The following is a 20006-nucleotide window of genomic DNA, read 5'->3' as shown; positions in this document are numbered from 1 at the left end:
GCTAACAGTACTGCTTATCAAAGCATACTTACCATTGAAGGACTAAAATGTTCACATCATATTCAAAGTACCCAGGAAGAATGATGCTACAAGGTCAATAACAAATATGTCCCTATAAGTCCAAAACTCAGGTTTCAAGGTCCTAAAGTAATTTACAATTGTGAGAGGCAGAATGTTACTGATAATTATGTTGGAACCAGTGGCACGGACTTTGGACATCTTAGGCAAACCAAGATTATCCTACTTATTCTTTTTTAAATACTGAGATACTCCTAAAGGCAATGAATAAAGCAGTTGAATTCTTATGTATGCTAAACACTGACAAAAAGAAGCAATAATCTTGCCAGGACTGAGGAAGACAGGAAATCAAAAAGAAACCTAGGAAATAAAACAAGAGATCTGTAAGCATTTACTTAGCTTTAATTGTTCTCATTTTTCTGATATACAGTAACTATAACCACAGTATATCAAATAATACAGTAAGCTCTGTAGATGGCTCATTACAAGAATTCATGCAGAATACCTACATGTTTAAGGTCCTACAGTAGGCAAATATAAACTGCAAAAATAATCATACAAATGGTTCTTAACATGAGAATCCTAACAACTTATCTAGACTGTAAGAAACAAGTTTTACAGAACAGTAATTCCTTCCCTGTATACAAGAGATTGAAAGGAAAATCATACAAATGGCACAAGGACAGATTTGAACAGCCTCAGTCTCCTGGTAGAACTGTGTATACCCAAACATGTGGATCATTCTCTCACACCAGCAAATCTCCATGGCACAACTGCTACCACCTCACCTGCTACTCACACGGATTTCTTCTCTACTGGAAAAAGTCACCCCAGCATGAACCCAATCAAGGCTTCCATAAACACAACAAAGAAGCCTCACACTTTCTCATTCCATATCAATGTTCATTCAGCTCTGTACAGAATACACTTGATTTAAACTAAAGAAAAGTTTAAATTACAGATAATAAGCACTTAGAAGTGAGATATCAATTCTACTTATAAAAAGCTTTAAGAGGTAATATCCACAGTAAGTCATGAAGAAATAGAGAGAGAGAGAGAGAGAGAGAGAGAGAAAGAAAAACTGTAAGATTAACATAGCTTCCAAACAAATTGCTGAAACAGAAAGACAAAATTTAAAAGCAGAAAGAACAACTATGTTCTATAAGAGCCCAAGCTCAAGCACATTTTGTGTCAACAAAACGAGTTAGAAGCACAGCTAATTTTAAAGTAATGAACAACTGCTGTGAGTTGAAACTGTTTCCTTTAAAAATACCTGGGACTCTGTTCTATTTGCAAATAAGGCTTTTTGTAGCTAGACGCAATCAAGTTAAGGGTGAGCCCTGTTAGATTAAGAAGTCCCAATTTAATGACTGCTATCCCTACAAGAAGGAAGAAAATAGAGACATGAAAGAAAAGCATTACGAATGTAAGAGATGTGCTGCCCCAGCAAGCTCTGCTGGCCACACCAGAACCTGGAGAGGGCAAGGAAAGATTTTTCTCAGTCTTCAGGCACAATGCCAACAACTCTGTCTGGACCTGACTTTGTCTTAAGCCACTTACTTGTGCTTCCTTGAGGTTAAGGCGGCTCATACATTTCATATATCATGAAGATCAGTAAATGTTCTACTTAAATTCTGTACATAATACAAAGAAAGCATTTCTGAAACTAACTCAAATTCAAAACAAACGAAGCTGGCCTTAAGAGAACTACATTCATTTCTTGATATTTTGGGCAAAGTTATATATTCCATTCTCGTTCCATTCAGAGCAAACAGAGCAACAATAAGGACTCTGTTCAATTCTAGCAAATTTCTTCAAGTGTTAGATATAGTTTATTTATTAAGCTTAGATAAATAAATACATACTATCTTAGAAAAAGAAAAAATACTATGCCATCAGTTCATACCAAAGTTTAATAAATAAAAGCACTGTTGAGTGAATATATTTGCTTCATTAAGCATCTGAAATACACTTGATATGGGATAAAGTTCCCTCTAAAATTTCTAGGTTGAACCCCTAACTTCTGGTCCCTCTAAATGTGCCCAAGTTTGTAGATTAGGTCTTTGCAAAGGTTATCTAATTAAATGAAGTCATCAAGGTGGTCTGTAGTCCAAGTGATTAGTGTTCACTCTTACGAAAAAAGTAAATTTACGGGCAGGCACACAGGAGAATTACAAGTGTATAACCATCTACAAACCAGAGAAAGGCCTTTAACAGCTACTTCCCTCATAGGGCTCTCAAAGAACCAATCTTGCTAGTACCTTTACTTCAGATTTCTAGCCCCTGAGGTTCTAGCCAAATAATGGCTGTTGCTTGAACTCTTCAGGCTGTGGTACTTGGTAGAGCAGCCATGACACACTAACACAACATCAGTACATGCAGTGTTCCACAGAAGCACAAACCCTGATTTCCTAGATAAGAGTGCAAAACACAAATCCTGAAGCCTTAGGGCTTCTAACTGGCTCCAGGACCTATTCCACCCAGACATCCCAGTTCCTATCTATCCCTCATTCCCCCAGCCTCATTCTTTCAGAATGCATTCAACAAACGTTTGAGTGTCCACTACATCTAGGTTCTTCCTATTTAATCTTCAGAATAACCCTAATATAGAAAACTTCACAAAAGGAGACAGAAAGGTAAAATAAATTATACAGTGCCATACATACAGCTAGATATGGTAGATTACCTGTGCTCTTAATTATCGCAATATACTCTATTGATACCCTGAGACAGCTTGAGGAAGAGGGGGGATTAAACTAATTTGAAGAGTAAAGCATATTTAAAGTATTTGGGAACTTACAAAAGCTTAAACAATCATTACCATTGCTCCCCAGGGACACAAACATTCAGAAGACACCAGCAAAATGAGAAGTGAAAGTCTACCAGAGAATTTACCAAACTACACAATTTAACATTTCCAAAGAAAAAATTTTTTTTCCTATTATAGGTTAGTGCTGTATTCTAAAATACCTGTATAAATGTAAGAATACAGGAACAGGCAGAGAGGCTACAAATTCAATTCTGGCTCTAGATACCTATGTGACTATCAAAAAGGAAGAAGAGAGGGGTTTGCTCCCATGGGAAGTCACCTGGGTAGCTTCCAGTGTACTGATCAGAAAGAAAGCTGCAGGAACTTCAACCATCCTTGGTACAGGCACCTCTTAGGAAAAGTGGAGAGAACCCTATTACTGCACAGTATCACCAAATGTCCACCGCCATCTAGGACCTCAGACATCTTAAGGCTCTCCCACCCATAGGTCAACTGCAAAAATGTCTCAAGACAAACAGGAAAAATTACGTATTTCTAAAAATCATTCACAAAAGTTCTGTCAGTAAATCCATCCACACACAAGCTCCAACAAAGCTTAAGACTCATTTTATTTATAGAGTCAGTATCCTTTGATTTATTATAACCTAAGGACACAGACTCCATTTAGTTCTCCTTGTCTACACATTAAACCAGTAGCAATTATAGTAGTCTGAAAATGAATACTTTCCAGATTTTAAACTAAAAAATCCATATTATATGATTTTTTTTAAATCCAAACATAAATATTTTGAATTAAGAGATCTAGAAGAACTGAAATTTCAGAATCTTTCATTTTAGCAAGCTTATTAATGTATTTTGGGAAAAGGAGACCAGATGAATCAATAACATAAAAAAATCTTTACTACACATTAAACCCATGTATGCTTTGTGGTTAATTTTTCAAATTATATGTTGTAAATGCTATGTCTTAAAATCTCTTCTCTTCTAATACAGTTTTATCGTGACTCTGCAAACATGTATGTAGTATCAATGCACTGGTACCCTACTGTCCACCAGTTGAGTTTTTCTGTGGATTTTTAGTTGAGCGTTTAAAAAAAAATGAAGAAAGAAAAAAAAAAAAAGACAAATGTCCAGTTAAATAAACCAAGGTAAAAAAGTTTTGAGAAAGGAACCCTTGAATTAAGGAAAAGCAACTCTTCCCAAATATAAGAGGCCTTTCACAGACAGTGACCATTCACAGATGTCTTTCACATGAGTCTAGCCAGGATGATAAGGCTGGTTTAGGTTATTCTAAATTAAACATCCTATGAATATTTGACAAATAAAATATGAGGTATTTTGGGAAAACTTCAAAACAGCTTTCTAATTGACTATTTAAGTTTCAACAATATTTTATTTCCTTGTTAGTCATAATGTAACAAAAGTGTTAAATCTGTGGGAGTATTTGTAAATTCCAAGATTATTCTTAGAAGAAATACATTTAATATACCAGCAGCACTGATTCTTCTTATAGATTCTAGAACACCCACTGCATCTACAACATATGTTAAAAGATTTTCCTTTTAACTGAATGATTAAGATGTCTGGCTAAATTCTATTGTAGGGTCTCGATTATAAGCCTAAATAAAATATTTTAAATAATATCTCCATTATTTAAATTTAAATTAGAAAAGGAAAAACAGCATAAAATTTGTTGGGCAGGCTTAACTAAAGCAAAAGTTCAACAAAAATGTAATTTCAACCTTCAAGGTTCATTCTGATATATTCCCCCAAACTTCCAAATACAGAAACCTTGAACATTCCTATTCTCCCCATCTCTGTTCCCTTCCTCCCCCTCCCACCAGCTCCCCTCTCTTTCTCTCTCAGTGTTGGGGACTGAACTCATGACCTTATCCATTCCAGGAAAGAGCTACATCACTGAGCTATAGCAACAGTCTTCTAAAGCCTTCCCAAGCCACGCATGAGCTATGTCACAAGATACAGTCAGAAGTTCAAAAGCTCAAATTTACACATATTCTCTTATCACAAATACAGTGGCCACTGAATACACAAATAATTGATTTTTCCAATAACTAAAACTCAGGACATAGTTGCTCTGAAGCGGGGAGCAGGGACAAAAATGAATAGGAAAACTTAACTAAGGAAGGAGAAGTAATAACAATACAGAGGAAGAGATAAGGAAAAAGGATAAATCACATTAAGGATTATGAAAAAAGCCATGGGAATTATATTATTTTATGGCTACTTTATAAGCACTGTGTTCATGGGGAGGGAGTGCTGTGTGTAGTTTAATTAAAGATATGCTGCTTAATGCCCCCCTCCAATAAGAATATGTAACAAAAAATCCAGTACCAGGCATGGAAAAGCTGCTTCTGAGCTCTTGATCAGGGAAATCTAAGAGGATCCCCCAGACTATATGGTTGTCAGTGCCTTCCAGAAATGAAGGTAACACCCTATTGCTGAAGACACTACATACCAGATATACGATCTGAAGTAATCAATGTGGATTTGGCCTGAAGACTTCCTCACTGAGAACTATCTCTTACAGTTTTGGAAGGAGTCAAGCAAATTGTCAACTGAAGAAAGCAATCAATAATTTTATCCAGCTCTAACACCAATGAACCACAACAATAACCAGCATGGCAAGGTATTCTAAAAGATACAGCAGTGACACTTATATTCTGGGAGTAACCAACAGAAACCTAACTGGACTTAAGGTACACTTAATAGGAAAGAACTCATACAAAGCACTGTAAAATTAGCCAACTGCTCATGGCTGATGAGGTCACTGAACTCGAGGAAAAAGTTTCCACTGCCATTTTTGTAAACTAGTATAAGCTCTAACTGCATTCTAAATACCTAGTCTTATAGCTACTATAAAGTATAGCTCTTACCTCTCACAAAAAAAAAAAAAAAAAAAAAAATTCTTGCACCAAACAGAGAACATTACAGAAAGCCAAAGTGACCAAATGCAGATATAAACTAACTATAAGGTAGGAGGATCAATACATTTACAAAATAACCCCTACACTTAAGGCTCAAGAAACATCATGGAAGGAAGTGAATAGACTATTATGACCCAGAGGACAAGGATTATCTCTTTTGAGACATTCTCTTCTAAATAAGGAAGAGGAGGAGGAGGAGGACTACACCAATACCTATGATGACAACACTAATTGGCCAGAGGTAGAACAGTTCTGGGAAGAGTTGGAGCAGGAGCAGGGGTAAATATGATCAAGACATAATTTATGGAATTCTCTTAAGGATTAATAAAAATATTGCAGAGTCCTGCTTGGCCATTTGGAAGAGACAAGTGTAACATGGTTTCTTGCCCCTGGAACAGAGCCAGCAGGGTGTAGGCCTCCATAAGTGTTGATGGTTACTGTGGGCATAAGACTTGTTTGTGTAATAATGTACATATTTTCATGTTCTTTCTTTTAGGAATGTCCTCTCTGCCTAGGTTACTGATGCCCTGACAATCACAGACAGTACAAGTTCAAGAGGCAAGGGTGTGGCTAATGTCTCAGCAAAATGGTAAATACTGAGAGACCTTCAGGACAGCCCTTATGGCTGTGGGAAAGAACTCTGAAAACATGAGTTCAAGAATATAAAACTTCTCAACTATGAAAAATATAAGGATGCAATATGAATTATATAAGGAGCTTCATAGACCTAAAAGAACAGAGGTGGCTGGACTGGGAGCCAGCTTATCAGAAAAATACAAAGGCAGGCAGATTCCTAAATTCAATGTCAACCTGAGACAAAGTTAGGTTGGGCCCAGGCATGGTAGAAATGGTAATTTCAGGACTGGATCCCAGAGAGCTAGCTCATTGTCTGTGCTTACCAAGGCAGGCAGATCTCTAAATTCATTTGCAATGTTAAAAATAAATAGATTGCTATATCTTTCTAAGAATCAAAGGAGGGTCATTAAGGGATCCTGATTCATGGGATAATAAAAAAGGAACTTGGAGTAATGACTGAATTGATATGTAAATAAAAGACTGATCTTTTGATCTGCAAGAAATAAGCTATAAAGAGAATTTTTAGAATTGCAAGAGAAAGCTGTCTCGAGAGAGAGAGGTGGGTGTCTGGAAAGCTGTCTTAAGCAGAATATAAGCCATCAGCTTGTAACCTATGATTTGACTTCAAGTTGTTACTTTCGCAGCTCCCAGATACCCCTTCCTCAGGAGCCCTCACCAAGCCAAGACCTTGACAAAATTATATATATAATATATAATATATATATATATATATATATATCCAAGAGTATAAGAACTTTTGAATGGATCATAAAACTAACATATTAGCATAAGATTTCAATCTACTACTAAAATTTCTCAAGTCTAAAAGTAAAGGTGAAATATAAGCAAAGCAACCTATTTTTTTGAGACATTTTACACAAAGAAACTAGAAAACTAAGTATTTGTGGCACTTTAAATTTTCATACCTATAAATAATAGGTTTACTCTTAAAAATGGAAAGGATCAATAGAAAATCATCTCACCTCTGTGCAAATATCATTAAGCACCTACTTAAGAACACTGAGTCACAATACAATTTTAGACAGAAATGTCAAAGTGGTTGAATCAACTGCCACTGTGGCAAAAGCACAGCAGCTAAACTACATGCAATTACATCCGGCCCTCTCCATTGTTCTGGGAACTCCTATGATTTTTCCATCTTTTACCTACACACTGCTGTACCTATCAAGGAAGGCTCAACAGAAAGAACAATAATTCTACATAGTTTAAAGAGCAGACAGAGTCCTGATCACCACACTAAGGAGCACACAGCGAAGGAAGAAAGAGCAGTATCAGCAGTATAAGAGGAGAAAAGTCTCAATGAGGCAGACAGTAAAGTGACAGTCAAGTCTCTAAACACTCTTCAGTTCTGTCTTTGAAATAAGCTTTTCCTCAAGAACCTTATTATACACAGACAGCCATCTACTGCCTGAAAACCACTCAATTCTTTCACAAATACATAATGCAATGAGGCTTGAACATGGCAGCAATAGAATAAGCTACTAGTAGTCTGGTTCTATATACTTCATTTTAGATTACGCATATTGAGGTGCCCTAACTTCTATTTGCAAACTTCACAACTACCAGTTTGTACACACTTACTATAATTTGACAGTCTCTTCTCCCAGACAGGAAGCAGTGGCAAGACAGTTAAGAACAAAAGTATAGGATTACATGTATTAGGTCTGAAATATGACAACTACTTTGAAGATCAAAACAATTTTAAAACATCTTCCCTGATGCTCTATAAATTTTCTCTATTGTTATAATATCAGATCAGACTGTAAGAGAATGTTACTACTACTATTTCTTGCTACTTTGGACTATTCAAAAGTGGTCATGGACTATTCAGACAGCCTGACTAGCATAGGAAACAAGTACAAGCCTTTATCTAACTCTCTGGTTAGGATAAATTTGCTAAACATCTTTCTTCCCCATTAGACTGTGCTACCCCATTAGATTTTGCTTCACTAGCAAAGACAAGAGCTATGGCAAGATCCATCTGGTGTTGAACAAAACATAGAATTTCTATATCCCCCACGCCGTGTGTGTGTGTGTGTGTGTGTGTGTGTGTGTGTGTGTGTGTGTGTGTGTAAATACATTCGCACACACATTTTCTAGGACTTCAGTCTTTCTTTTGTCTGCGGTCATTTTCCCACTCTTATGATTTGAGTATTTCCCCTATGCTAGCCTTTCTGCTATGCTCACTATTTCTGTCATATCATTTAAGGTACTCTGTTTTTTGAAAGTATTGTCTATTTATCTTCCTGTTAATGTCATGGACACTCTCTCATGAACTACCACAAACCCATTCTCAAGGCTTATTTTTTCTCCTTCTATGTTACAGCTACATGCATAAAAAATAATATAACCTTTTTGAAGCTAGGGACTACTTTATCCAACCCTTCATTCTCTGCCTTGTCTAGTGCATGCAAATGTAGGCATTAAATAAGTATGTCCCTAACATATTCACTAGAAAAGCAAAATTGAAAGAGAACATTCCTGAATCCACTAGCACACCTGCATCGTCTGTGACAGAAATAACCACAAAGAGGAGCTATAATATATTCAGTCCTGGAGACTAGTAAACCAAAATGGTGAGAGGCCATCAGCTAAATTGCTTGGGTTTCTCCTCAGAGTTCATGAGCTTTTAATTCTAAACATCTTGTATTTTCTATCTACTTTTTAAAAACAGTCAATGTCACTTTCCTACTGAAATTAAATTAGAATATCACATATAAATGAGATAAAAACAAAACAAAACAAAAACAAAAAAACAAAGCTACTCCAACAGACGATGGGTGTGCTACCTGCTCAATCTCTTCGACATCTTTTTCACATTGTTACACCTGGCATGGAAAGAGGCATTTGGAAACCTTTGTTTCAGAGGCACCTCAGGATGCTCTTCCTCTACCTGCCAATGAAGGTTAAAAGCAGCAAACATCCTGTGTCAGACAAGGGAATGGAATTTCGTAAATAAAGTCACTATGAAAAAAACTGGGCCATCTACCTGCATCTCTTTCTGGGATCTAGATTGTTCCATTTTGTTAAATGCTGGGTTACAACAAGACTAAGACTGTGTCCATTGTTTGCCAAGCATATTCCCTTTTAAAGCCAATCGTGGAGTGAAGGGAAAGGGGACAAGGAGTGGAGAAGTTATCCATGTGCTTCTCAGAAGTATTGCAAATTAAAGAAAATGAACTTTGAAAATTTACACAGGCTAGCAAGAAAAAGAGAAAGCTTTATGGATTCAGACTGAATCTCAATAGATATGACCCTGCCTTGAATGCCCTTTCTCTTCAAATGCCCAATTTCACCCAGCTGAAGTCAATACAAGATCTGAAGTAACTAATCTTTTCTGTCAACATGCTTGTCCTAATACATTAACAAGTATTTCTACCTGAAAAACCAAACAATTACATAAACATAATATTGCATCTACAAATTTTTAGGAGATATTATCTTTTCCCAGTTATTGAGTCAAATATCTAGGAAAAAAAAAAAAAACCAAAACAACAAAAGAAAACAAAAAACCCTTTTAATTAAGTTCCTAAAACCAACAACTTTAGTTAGATGTCACAAAAAAGGGGCACATCTCTCATTTCTCAGGATGTGTGCTAATAAGCATGTTTATGAGATCCAAGGAATCATAATGGCAAACGTGGTACCTTGTGCTTCAGTCTATTCAGTAGGAGTGAGAGCTGTTTAACAGTAACCTGCAACTACAGCACCAAAAATAAGACAGCTGTTCAAAAATGCCCATCAGGGAGTAGCTGTGAGGAATACTTACCATTATCCAGAAAACTACTGAAGTGCAGGCGGTAAAAAGGAAAGGTACAGCTGACTAACTCACCAAGTAAGGGGAGAGTGTGTGTGTGTGGTGGGGGGGAGGGGTGTGATGGCACTTAAGAGAAAACTCCTCTTGAAGGCTATGAAGCAAATACATTAATGATTAAATTTAGAATAGATAAAGTTAGTTCGAGGTACAATGGGAAAGTGGTTCCTTTCTTAATAAAATTTAGAATTATGCCAACAATCACATCCAGAGTTAGAGAACAAGAGATGGAGGTGCCATGGCGGGTCCTGGGATGCCTCCACGGAAAGAAGAATACTATTAGCTCCTATTTTCTTCAGAACATCCTCAAGAGCTGGCTCATTTCAAGAACTGAATGAACTTGGCAGGATTTTGACAGGTCTGACATTAATCATAGCAGGAACTGCCAACATTCACTCTGTGATCCCACTTGCCTAAAACTGTATTCACTCCACAATAGACAACCATTAGGAAGAAGATACAAAAAAGTATCAACTCGCATAAACTGAACTCCCCCACAGTGACTCATCTTACCGGTTCAGGATTTCAAGACTAAAACCACTACTTAATAAAGCATAAAACACTTCAAGTGGAAGAGACAAGTGATAGATTCCCCGTTCCTGTGCTTCCTGTCCAACAACACACTGTACCAACCTCGGCAAAGTATTCACTGCAGTGCACGTGTCTGAACATCTCACAGCCATCAGATGTCCTGCAGTTAACACCATGTGGCTGGCTGGGTGTTGGTTAGTTTCCTAGTCTGCAGGCTACAAAAGGAACCTGTTCAATAGGTCAATGTCTTATTTTGGGTTTTGTAAAAGTTGCATTAAAGCTGTAACCTTAAGCTCTCTCTTTTTTTTTTTTTTTTTCCTAATTATAGAGTGTTAACTGTAGAAAATCTGGAAATCACAAATTAAGGAAACAAACTCCCCAGGCATACTAGTACACAACTATAATTCCCAGCTCTTAGGAAGCTGAGACAGTGGAAATGCTAGTTTCAGTTTGGCCTGTGCTATGGGGTAAAACACTGTGTCTGCTTGGTGTTATTTTGGTTTGATTAGAAATAAGATCTCAATATGTGGCCTAAGGTTGCCTGAAATTTAAGTATAGCCTCCCAAAAGCTGGGATTACTATAGCATGGCTTCATGACTACTGTTTTTAATTGATGCACAATATTTTGTTCAAAGGATGTTCTATTATCAATATGTACCAATTCTCTGTTACTGGACACACGTTTCTGGGTTTTCACAAAACTTTGATGCAAAAAAATTTTGACTGTTTTGGTAAGATGTGCTTGCAGACTAGAGCTTGGCATGACAATCCTGAGAGGCTCTGCCAGCACCTAAGACAGATGCAGATGCTCACAGCCAACAGGTGAACCGAGTCCAGGGACCCCAATGGAAGAGTTAGGGGAAGGAGCTGAAGGGCATTGAAACAACAATATCAATTAAGCAGAGACCTCAGAGCTTCCAGGGACTTAAACCACTAACCAAAAAGTATACATTGGCCAGTCCATGGCTCCCACTACATAGGTAGCAGAGGACTGTATTATCTGGGAGGAGAGGTGTTTGGTCCTGCTGAGGCTTGATGCCTCAGAGAAGGGGGATGCTAGAGAGGTGAGGTGGGAGTGAATAGGTAGGTAGGGGAACACCCTTTTAGAGGAAAAGGAGATGGGGATGGGGGGGAGTTGTGGAGGGGAGACAAGGAAGGGGGATAATATTTGAAATGTAAAAAATAACAGGATTCATAAATATTTTTTTAAAAAAAATCATTAAAGAATAAATTCCGAGTAGTGAAGTCTCTAGGCCAATGGATATAAATCCTGGACCAGGTTGGTAATACATTTTCAACCTGCTTTCCAAAGAAATTTGAACCAATTTCCACTTCTGGCATTACTATTGAACCTCACTGCCTCTATATATTACTGTTCGGACAACCTATCAAACTAAAAACGGTTTTGACTTTTTGTAGCTGTGAGTTTAGCTACTCCACTTTGGCTCCCAGTAGGTCAAGCCCTTCCAGCCACCCCCCAGGAACTCTTTGGATCCTCCAATGAACACACACACACACACACACACACACACACACACACACACAGTAGCTTATTTTTGAAATGCCTTGGCTACTTATAAGCTGGGCAGCTCTAATTCTCCCAAGGCCAACACACTTTCCCTCTGGTACTCAGGGCTCAACACCTTCTAAAGCTACTTTCAACTTTGGTGCCCTGTTACCTTCTGTGAGGCCCATGATTCTGGGCAGCAACCCTTCTGGGGAGCCACTTCCCCTTTCCTCCTAGATTTCAGATGATCTTCCCTCTGCAGCTCTAAGTCTGATCCATCTCTCACCCCTGAGTTATGGCCATTCTCTGTTTGCTTTTTCCCAGTTCCCAGTCTACCCAAATCTAAAGGCCCCATCTCATTTCTCTTTGCCCAGCCTCTGGCATCTTTATTGACTGGTCAAAAAACAATAGGGGACAAAGACTTTCAGCATTTGGACTTGCAGATTCCCAATTAAATCAAAGCATTACTCCCCAGCAGCTTTTAATCTGCAATTCTTTATTAATGAAATGGATAGTAAGTGTAAGTGTGTTCTCTTAACTACATAAGGCTGGTAGTATTTTGCTTTAGATTTGTATAAATAATGCTGTCAGTTTTTAATTTAATAAATTATCTTATCTCCTGAGTTAGCCATGATTCTACCATACTATTCTCCTCAACTCTTTCTGTCATGGAGGAATGTGACATATGTAGTGAGCACACTCTCAGGATTCAGATAGCCTGGGTTCTAGAGGCAAAGCATGACCCAGATGAATGGCACACAAAGTTCAGCTGCCCTTTGCCAACTGGATTAATTACCTGTCTTAGTCAGGGTTTCTATTTCTGTACAAACATCATGATCAAGAAGCAAGTGGGGGAGGAAAGGGTTTATTCAGCTTACACTTCCACATTGCTGTTCATCACTAAATGAAGTCAGGACTGGAACTCAAGCAGGTCAGGAAGCAGGAGCTGATGCAGAGGCCACAGAGATGTTACTTACTGACTTGCTTCCCCTGGCTTGTTCACCTTGCTCTCTTATAGAACCCAAGACCACCATCCCAGGGATGGCACCACCCATAATGGCTGGGTCCTCCTCCCTTGATCATTAGTTGAGAAAATGCCTTACAGCTGGGTCTCATAGAGGCATTTCCTCAACTGTGGTTCCTTTCTCTGTGGTAAGGTCAGCTTATGTCAGGTTGACACACAAAACCAGCCAGTACAATATCCTCACAGCTCAAAACTCTATCTAGTCTGCTGTCAACTACAGTCTTAGGCGATTCTTGAGTTAGAATTCTTGATACACATAATTTTAACAAAGGCATGCTGATGATTCAGCCACATAATTAAAATATTTTGGTAAGCAAAGAAAAAAATTAACCGGAAAAATATGTAAAACTCAGCAGAGAAAAAACAAAAGCAGAATACTTAGAATGGCATCTTTCTGTTGACTAACATGGACTTCACTCCATTGTGGTATCTGTTTTGTTTTTTTTTTTCCTAGCAAATTCTGCTCTGTCTGTAAGTCATTTCAAATTATATGGAAACTTTAGAGTAACATTTTTCATTTTTCTGAGGAAGAATCGCCATTAGGACATTTGTTAGATTCCCAATAGGGTTCATTTAGCAAAATATGTAAGAGCTTTAACCTGGATTTATTCCTGTTGAAATCCTATCTTCTTAGTCATCTTTCCTGAAGTAGTTGGTGCACTTTCTGGGCCTTTTCATGTCCTCTACTTCTGAAAATTTAAGACCCATTTTTCACTAATAATATCCATAAAAATCTTCCTACTACCATAGAATAAGAAAACAATCATTTCATGCAGAAAGTTCCAGGAGACAAACTTAATGTCATACAAAATTGGAGTCTGTAAAAGAGAAATAATTAACACACACACACACACACACACACACACACACACACACACACTCTAGTTCTGCCTACTAAACCACAAAGGACTTTTTTTTTCTTTTATGTATGTGGAAGCGTAAGGGACAACTGGCAATAAGAAGAATAATTAATAATAAATAATCTATTATTATTGCCTTAGAAAATTAGAGGAACTTGGCTTCTGCTGGTCTTGTTTTTAAGTTGCTCATTCAATATTAAATAAAGTAGTAGAAACTGAGTTCCCCCAAAAAACTAGCTTCTTCCTCTCATCTGCCCAATTATTCAGACGGTTTACTGAGATGCATAAAACATTCCTTAAATCCTGATGAAAAAATGAGATACTGCAAGGGAGTTGCTACCCATCCTGTTCCCTGAAGGAAACTGATCGGAGTCAATTCCAAGGGATCAGGCCTAGAGGCTGTCTGAGCCTCTGGGTTCAGAAGTCATTTCTGGGGCACAGGCTGGCTGAACATCCTAATAGTCTGAAAGCAGGACAGGCTGTGAACACAGCTTGGTCTGTAATATTTAAATATTTAGAACTAGAGCAGTTCTTAATGAGGCTATAATTTTAATTCTGTCCTCCAGGAGATATATAGTAATGTCTGTAAACATTTTTTGGTTCTTACAACTGTGCGGGTGGTTGTGGGGAGGCAGGTGCTGCTACTGGCCTTCGAAGATAAAAGCCAAAGATGTTGCTAAGTATTCTATAAAACACAGGCTTCCGCTACCACTTCCTCCTTTAGCCACCACCACCTCCAAAATAGCTGGTCTAAGGAATGAATGGTACAGAGACTGAAAAATTCTCATTTATAGTATGAAAAATTCTCATTATAGTATCAAAAAAAAAAAATTCCTGGAAAGTCAGGTAAAAATCTGATTATAACAGATCTTTATAAAAAAAACAAAACAGTAAGTTGGAAAGTGTGAGTATTCCTACAAATAGTCACTGTGACTGTGAACATAGTTTCAGTCCTTAATTGCTTCTCTGCCCTACAATAGCACATGAAACTATTCCATTTCTCTGCACTACAAGGGCAAATGAAACTATTCCATTTCTGGCTGCCACCTCCTCCAGCCTGATCTCAACATTTGCATAGTCTTTAAAACAGCTCTGCTTACTCATGTCTTTAATACAACCCTGGGTGAAAGAAAGGCTGAAGAGAAAAAGGGGGGAATATGGACAAGCACAAGGAAAGAAACACAGACAAATGATGATATAAATATGAATGAACATCAAGACTCCAAACCAAATAATATGAATGTATAAGTTTGTATGTCCTACAGTCTCAATGTTAAAATGCCCACTGGCCTCATTTGCTAAATAAGGCTTTAAGTTTCTTTTCTTGTTCCTGTGATAAAGGTCAGACGAATCAATTCAAGGAAGAAAGGGTTTATTCTGGCTCAAGAGTTCAAGAACATAGTCCTTTACTTTGTCTGTAAGACAGTGAAAACAGTTCAATATAATTAGCCTTATCAAGGATGGGGGACGCCCACAATACCACAGTCTAACAGACCTAACCAGATAGCAATGCCGATATCTAAGTGTCAAAAGAAAGCACCAGCCACACACAGAAAACAGTTTAATAACAAACAACAGTCCAGTGTTTGAATTACCCCAGCTAGTATCTAACAATTTCTCATACACAAGAGCACATTTTATTGGACATGTTTTCATGCATGAGATATGGATGAACTAAGGAGCCCCTTCATAAAAGCAATTTGTCAGACTTTAAATCGGTGCCTTTATAATGAAGCATCTACTTAGCACATCTGCAGAATCCTGCCTTCTTCCTGTGACAAGACTGAAGTTCAAGAAATGAACATTTTTATAAGCAAATGTCTTAAGCTTAGAAAAAATTTCATAGAATTTTGGCATAGCTTAGATTTTTGCTAATATAGCTTATAGTAAAACAAAAAATAGTTTATTCAACTTTGGCTAAGGACAAATAAACATTATCTATGTTCAATGTGGATACTGGGTAAAGGGGCCAAATATATGTTCAAGAGCTGGTTGTTCTCCATTTCTGACCTCAAGAAATCATCAAAACTCACTAAAATCCATACATGGTGTTACACTTCTACAATCCTTTATTTAGCAGTGGCAGAAGGATCACAAGTTCTAGGCTAGCCTGCTCTATACAATGAGCCACTGTCTAAAAACAAAATGAAATTGTGATTAAAAAAAAAAAAAAAATCTGTGCCTCTGCTTCCTGATCTTGAAAACTAAACAAAAAAAAAGGATTAAGAAACCTCAACTTTCCTTCCGACTCAAATACACAAAATTAGAAAGCCTTTGAAATGAAAAGCTTAACAACAGTCTATTAAACATAGATTTGAAAAGATCATCTAATCCCTGCCCTGATATCAGTCAGCCAACTACAGGCTAAACACAGAAGGACAAGGACAGGAACTGTTCTGTGTCAGACCTTCCTTACAGACATCCAGTTGCTTTCTCAAGGAGTCCTTGGCTCACTCAACAATTCCAATGAAACAATATTCCCTAGACACACGTTCGTGAAGGCAGCTTCTACTATGAATGTCATTTCAATTCCAAGTGAACAACAAAAACAATAGAATTATTTATCTGTGAGATGCTTACAGAGTTCTAGAACCCAAGAGACCAAAGCGATACTCTTCAAGCCTTCAATTTTGTAGAAAAGCATTACGGTTCATCAGCTAAAACACTTAAAGGTCAAGTGGCTGAGCATCTAAATAACATTTTTTAAAAAATAAATTTCTTTTCCTAAAAGCATCCAATAATACAGTGACTTGTGTCGGTCTCTGCTTATACATTTGGTCTCCTTATAGGACGTCTAAGAAGCACTCCTGCTCACTGAAGTATCTCAGACACCTGGAGGGCTCTGGCCATCAGAAGAAAAAAAGCACGAGCTACCATTTCAAAGCTGAATCTCTGTCTACATCAGTATCTTCCTTCAATTACAGGAGATGTACAGCAACAAACTGAGGAATGATACACAAACATCTCTCTTGACCTTCCACTCATGGTGAGCAATCTGACACCAGAGGTTCATCCACAACTCACTGGACAGAGGAAATAAATCAAACTTCCTAAAATATAACTTTCAGCATCCTCTGTAGGAAACTGGATAACGCTAGCACGGGACTAACTAAAAGCTTGATGATTTTGCAGAATGTTAATGAGCATTTTACCAAGACAATCCACATCATCTTTTGATGACCTTTATCTTTCTCCCCTTTACTTTCTCAGAAGATAGGCACGGTGATAATTTCAGATTGTCAAATAACAGAGCATGAGTATCAGAAATAATAAACTGAAATAATGATCATGAACACGATGGCAGAAGATATTCCTCCAGGCTGGCTGAATCGAGCAGAAATATAAAGTAAGAAACACAGCATAACGTGTAAATAAAATAGAACCCACTTGGTGTTTGAGGGGTGAAAGTGATCTTTATATTAAAGATTTGACACAGCTACGAGGCAAACAGTTCTATTATTAAGAAAGAAATCCAACACTAGAAGAAATTGTGCATTTGAAGCTGCCTAGAAATCCTACAGAAACCAGGTAAGGCTGTAGGGTGATAGTTCCCGCTTAGCTCAAGCAGGGGCCACACTCACTACCTTTCCCGGTCCCAAATAGGGCTAGTTAGGAATTCCGAGAAAAACATTCACAAGTCTTTAAAAATTCTATAGCAGGACACACTTAAAAGAGTCCTACTTGCAAAGACCCTCAAACCCATAGCCAGCATCACGCTTCCTCTCCGTCCGAGATCAGCCACCCAGTTAGCACGTAAGCAATGTGGGCCACAGGTTTTAAAACCTCAGCGCGAGTATCTGGGTCACTCTTAGCAACTGTAGTACCTTGTAGTACAGTGTCTCTCCCGAAGCCTCCACTACCGGGTCATCTCCAAACCTATCCTCCCTCTGGGACAGCTGGGATGCTTGCTATGAGTGGAGCCCCAGTCCCACCGTAGGCGGGCAAGCCAAACCCGCGTTCGAGTCAGCTAAGTAGTCAGACTGACACACTTCGGGGCAGCCCGGCCTTGGGCCGCAGGGAGGGCTCCAGTCTGTCCCTCAGACCTAAGTCCCTAAGGCAGCACAGGCCTCGACCTCGGGGCCACGGTCGCGGTGGGCCGCGCGGCAAGCTGACCAGCCCGGGCTTCCCGGGTGGCACTGGTCTCCGTTACCGCGCCGTCACCGCGGGCTGCCGTCAGTTCCCGTAATGCTCTCCCTTAAGTTTCCCTGGAGGTGCACAGAGATCCCGCGCTCCAGGCCCGTGGGACGCTTAAGTCTAAGCGAAACTAACTCAAGGCGGACCAGCGCTTCCTGACGACGCTCCCCGCCCGGCCTGGCCCGACACTCACGGGTAGGCATGGCGACCCGAGCTCGCCGCGCTCGCCGCCGTCCCGGGACTCAGAGGGGCAGCGCGAGCCGCGTCGACCGCAGCATGACTGCGGAAGCCCGGCCACGGACGCCTCGTCGGGGCGGAGGACGAATAGCCGAGCGAGCGGACGCCGACCGGGTACAGCTACCACCGGCCGCGATCCGCGCCCCGTCGACGACGCGTTGGGCCGACCCACGCCCGTGACGTCAGCGCGTTGCCGCTGGGAGGCCCCGCCCCCGAGTCTATAAGCTCCGCCCCCAAGCGGTGACTGCCTGACTCTGCCCTTACCTGCAGTGTGGGCAGCAGGAAGGCATTCTGTTTAACCCCAAGGTCACCTTAGAACTGTGAGGGTAAGGATGGTGGTCTTGAGTGTAGTGACTTTCCCCAGGCTCCCATTTGGATCTATTTAACTGGCAGAGCTTCCATCTGGCAGTGTCTGAAAGCCCAATGCTTTGAAATGCACTAGGGTTACCTGGGGTGATGGTTGAGCATTTTCTCAGAGGACAGAAGAAAATGTCCTTCCCTCTGGGGTTTCCAGTAACTTTCAAAGTGAAACAGTCCTCAGGACTTGGTCTCCTCCTTTAGAACGTGCTAAATCTGTTCTTAGTTCTGGGTATCCATAATATTCTACTTGAGGGATCTATTAGGAGTCTCAAATCTGGTTCAACCTTGGAGCCAGAGCATCCCTAATGTGGGCAATACACATAACATTGGCCAGACACCATACGAGGCCCATAACCCTTTTAGAGAAATAAAAGCAATGCCCAGAAATCCAATGCTATGTTTTCAAAGTGGCTCATTTAGGAGACATAGAATCTGCTAATGAGTATATTACTAGGTCCTGAGCTAATGATGCTAAACGGCATATGGGATGATGTAACTGTACACTTACATTTGCAGATCTATATCCTGGAGTATAGTGCCAACTTTCTGCTTAAGAAACGAGATTATGAAGTCTTAGGAGGAGATAAAGAAGATGAAGTAACCAGAAAGACTTGAGGGCAATTACTCTTTGAGTCAACTTGGAATAAAGCAGAATTTGAATTAGCAAAGGCCTTGGAGGAAGGGGGAGGAGGTGTAGAAGCAATTTAGAGTGAGTCATAGAACTAGTGAAAGGGAAGTACGCATAAAAGATATGAGACACTTGCTGACAGCAAAGGACAAACCAACAAGGATGTAGCCTGGACTTAAACAGATTCTGTGATGGTAGTGTTGTCAGTTTGACAGAATCTAGAATTAGCTGGGATCCGTGTGTCTGGGCATGCCCATGAGGATTATCTTGATTGGATCAATAGAGGGGGAAACCTGGACTGTGTAAGTGCAAAGGGACAGCTCAGCAGCAGAACACACACACACTATTCTGCTTCCCTGCAATAAAGTTCACTGCTGCTGCTTCCTCACCAGAACTGATTGCAACCTTGAACTGTAAACCGGAATAAACCCTTTCCATGAGAGTCAATGTGGTGGTGTGAGCCCTTGGTTCCAGCCAGGGCAGGCAGTTCTCTGTGACTTTAAGGTCAGGCTGGATTTGTATATAAAGTTTCAGGCCAGCTAGAGCTAAACAGTGAGAACCCTATATTAAAAAAACAAACA

The 20006-nt window shown here is 39.4% G+C and overlaps 1 protein-coding gene across 1 annotated transcript in view; it reads right to left on the bottom strand.

Annotated features, from left to right (window-relative positions):
- Positions 1–18599, bottom strand: part of Efr3a (EFR3 homolog A) — an 88497-nt gene extending 69898 nt beyond the window's left edge. Inside the window, exon 1 of the mRNA XM_032916112.1 lies at positions 18394–18599. Within this exon, the coding sequence (XP_032772003.1) occupies positions 18394–18403 (10 nt within the window). The 5' untranslated portion in view covers positions 18404–18599. The remainder of the gene's footprint in view (positions 1–18393) is intronic.
- Positions 18600–20006: the final 1407 nt, after the last annotated feature.

The sequence above is a fragment of the Rattus rattus genome, chromosome 1, assembly GCF_011064425.1.
Source record: "Rattus rattus isolate New Zealand chromosome 1, Rrattus_CSIRO_v1, whole genome shotgun sequence".
In the NCBI taxonomy this organism is placed as follows: Eukaryota; Metazoa; Chordata; class Mammalia; order Rodentia; family Muridae; genus Rattus; species Rattus rattus.
Note: the sequence above shows the minus strand (reverse complement) of the source record. Positions and strands in the feature narration are given on the sequence as shown.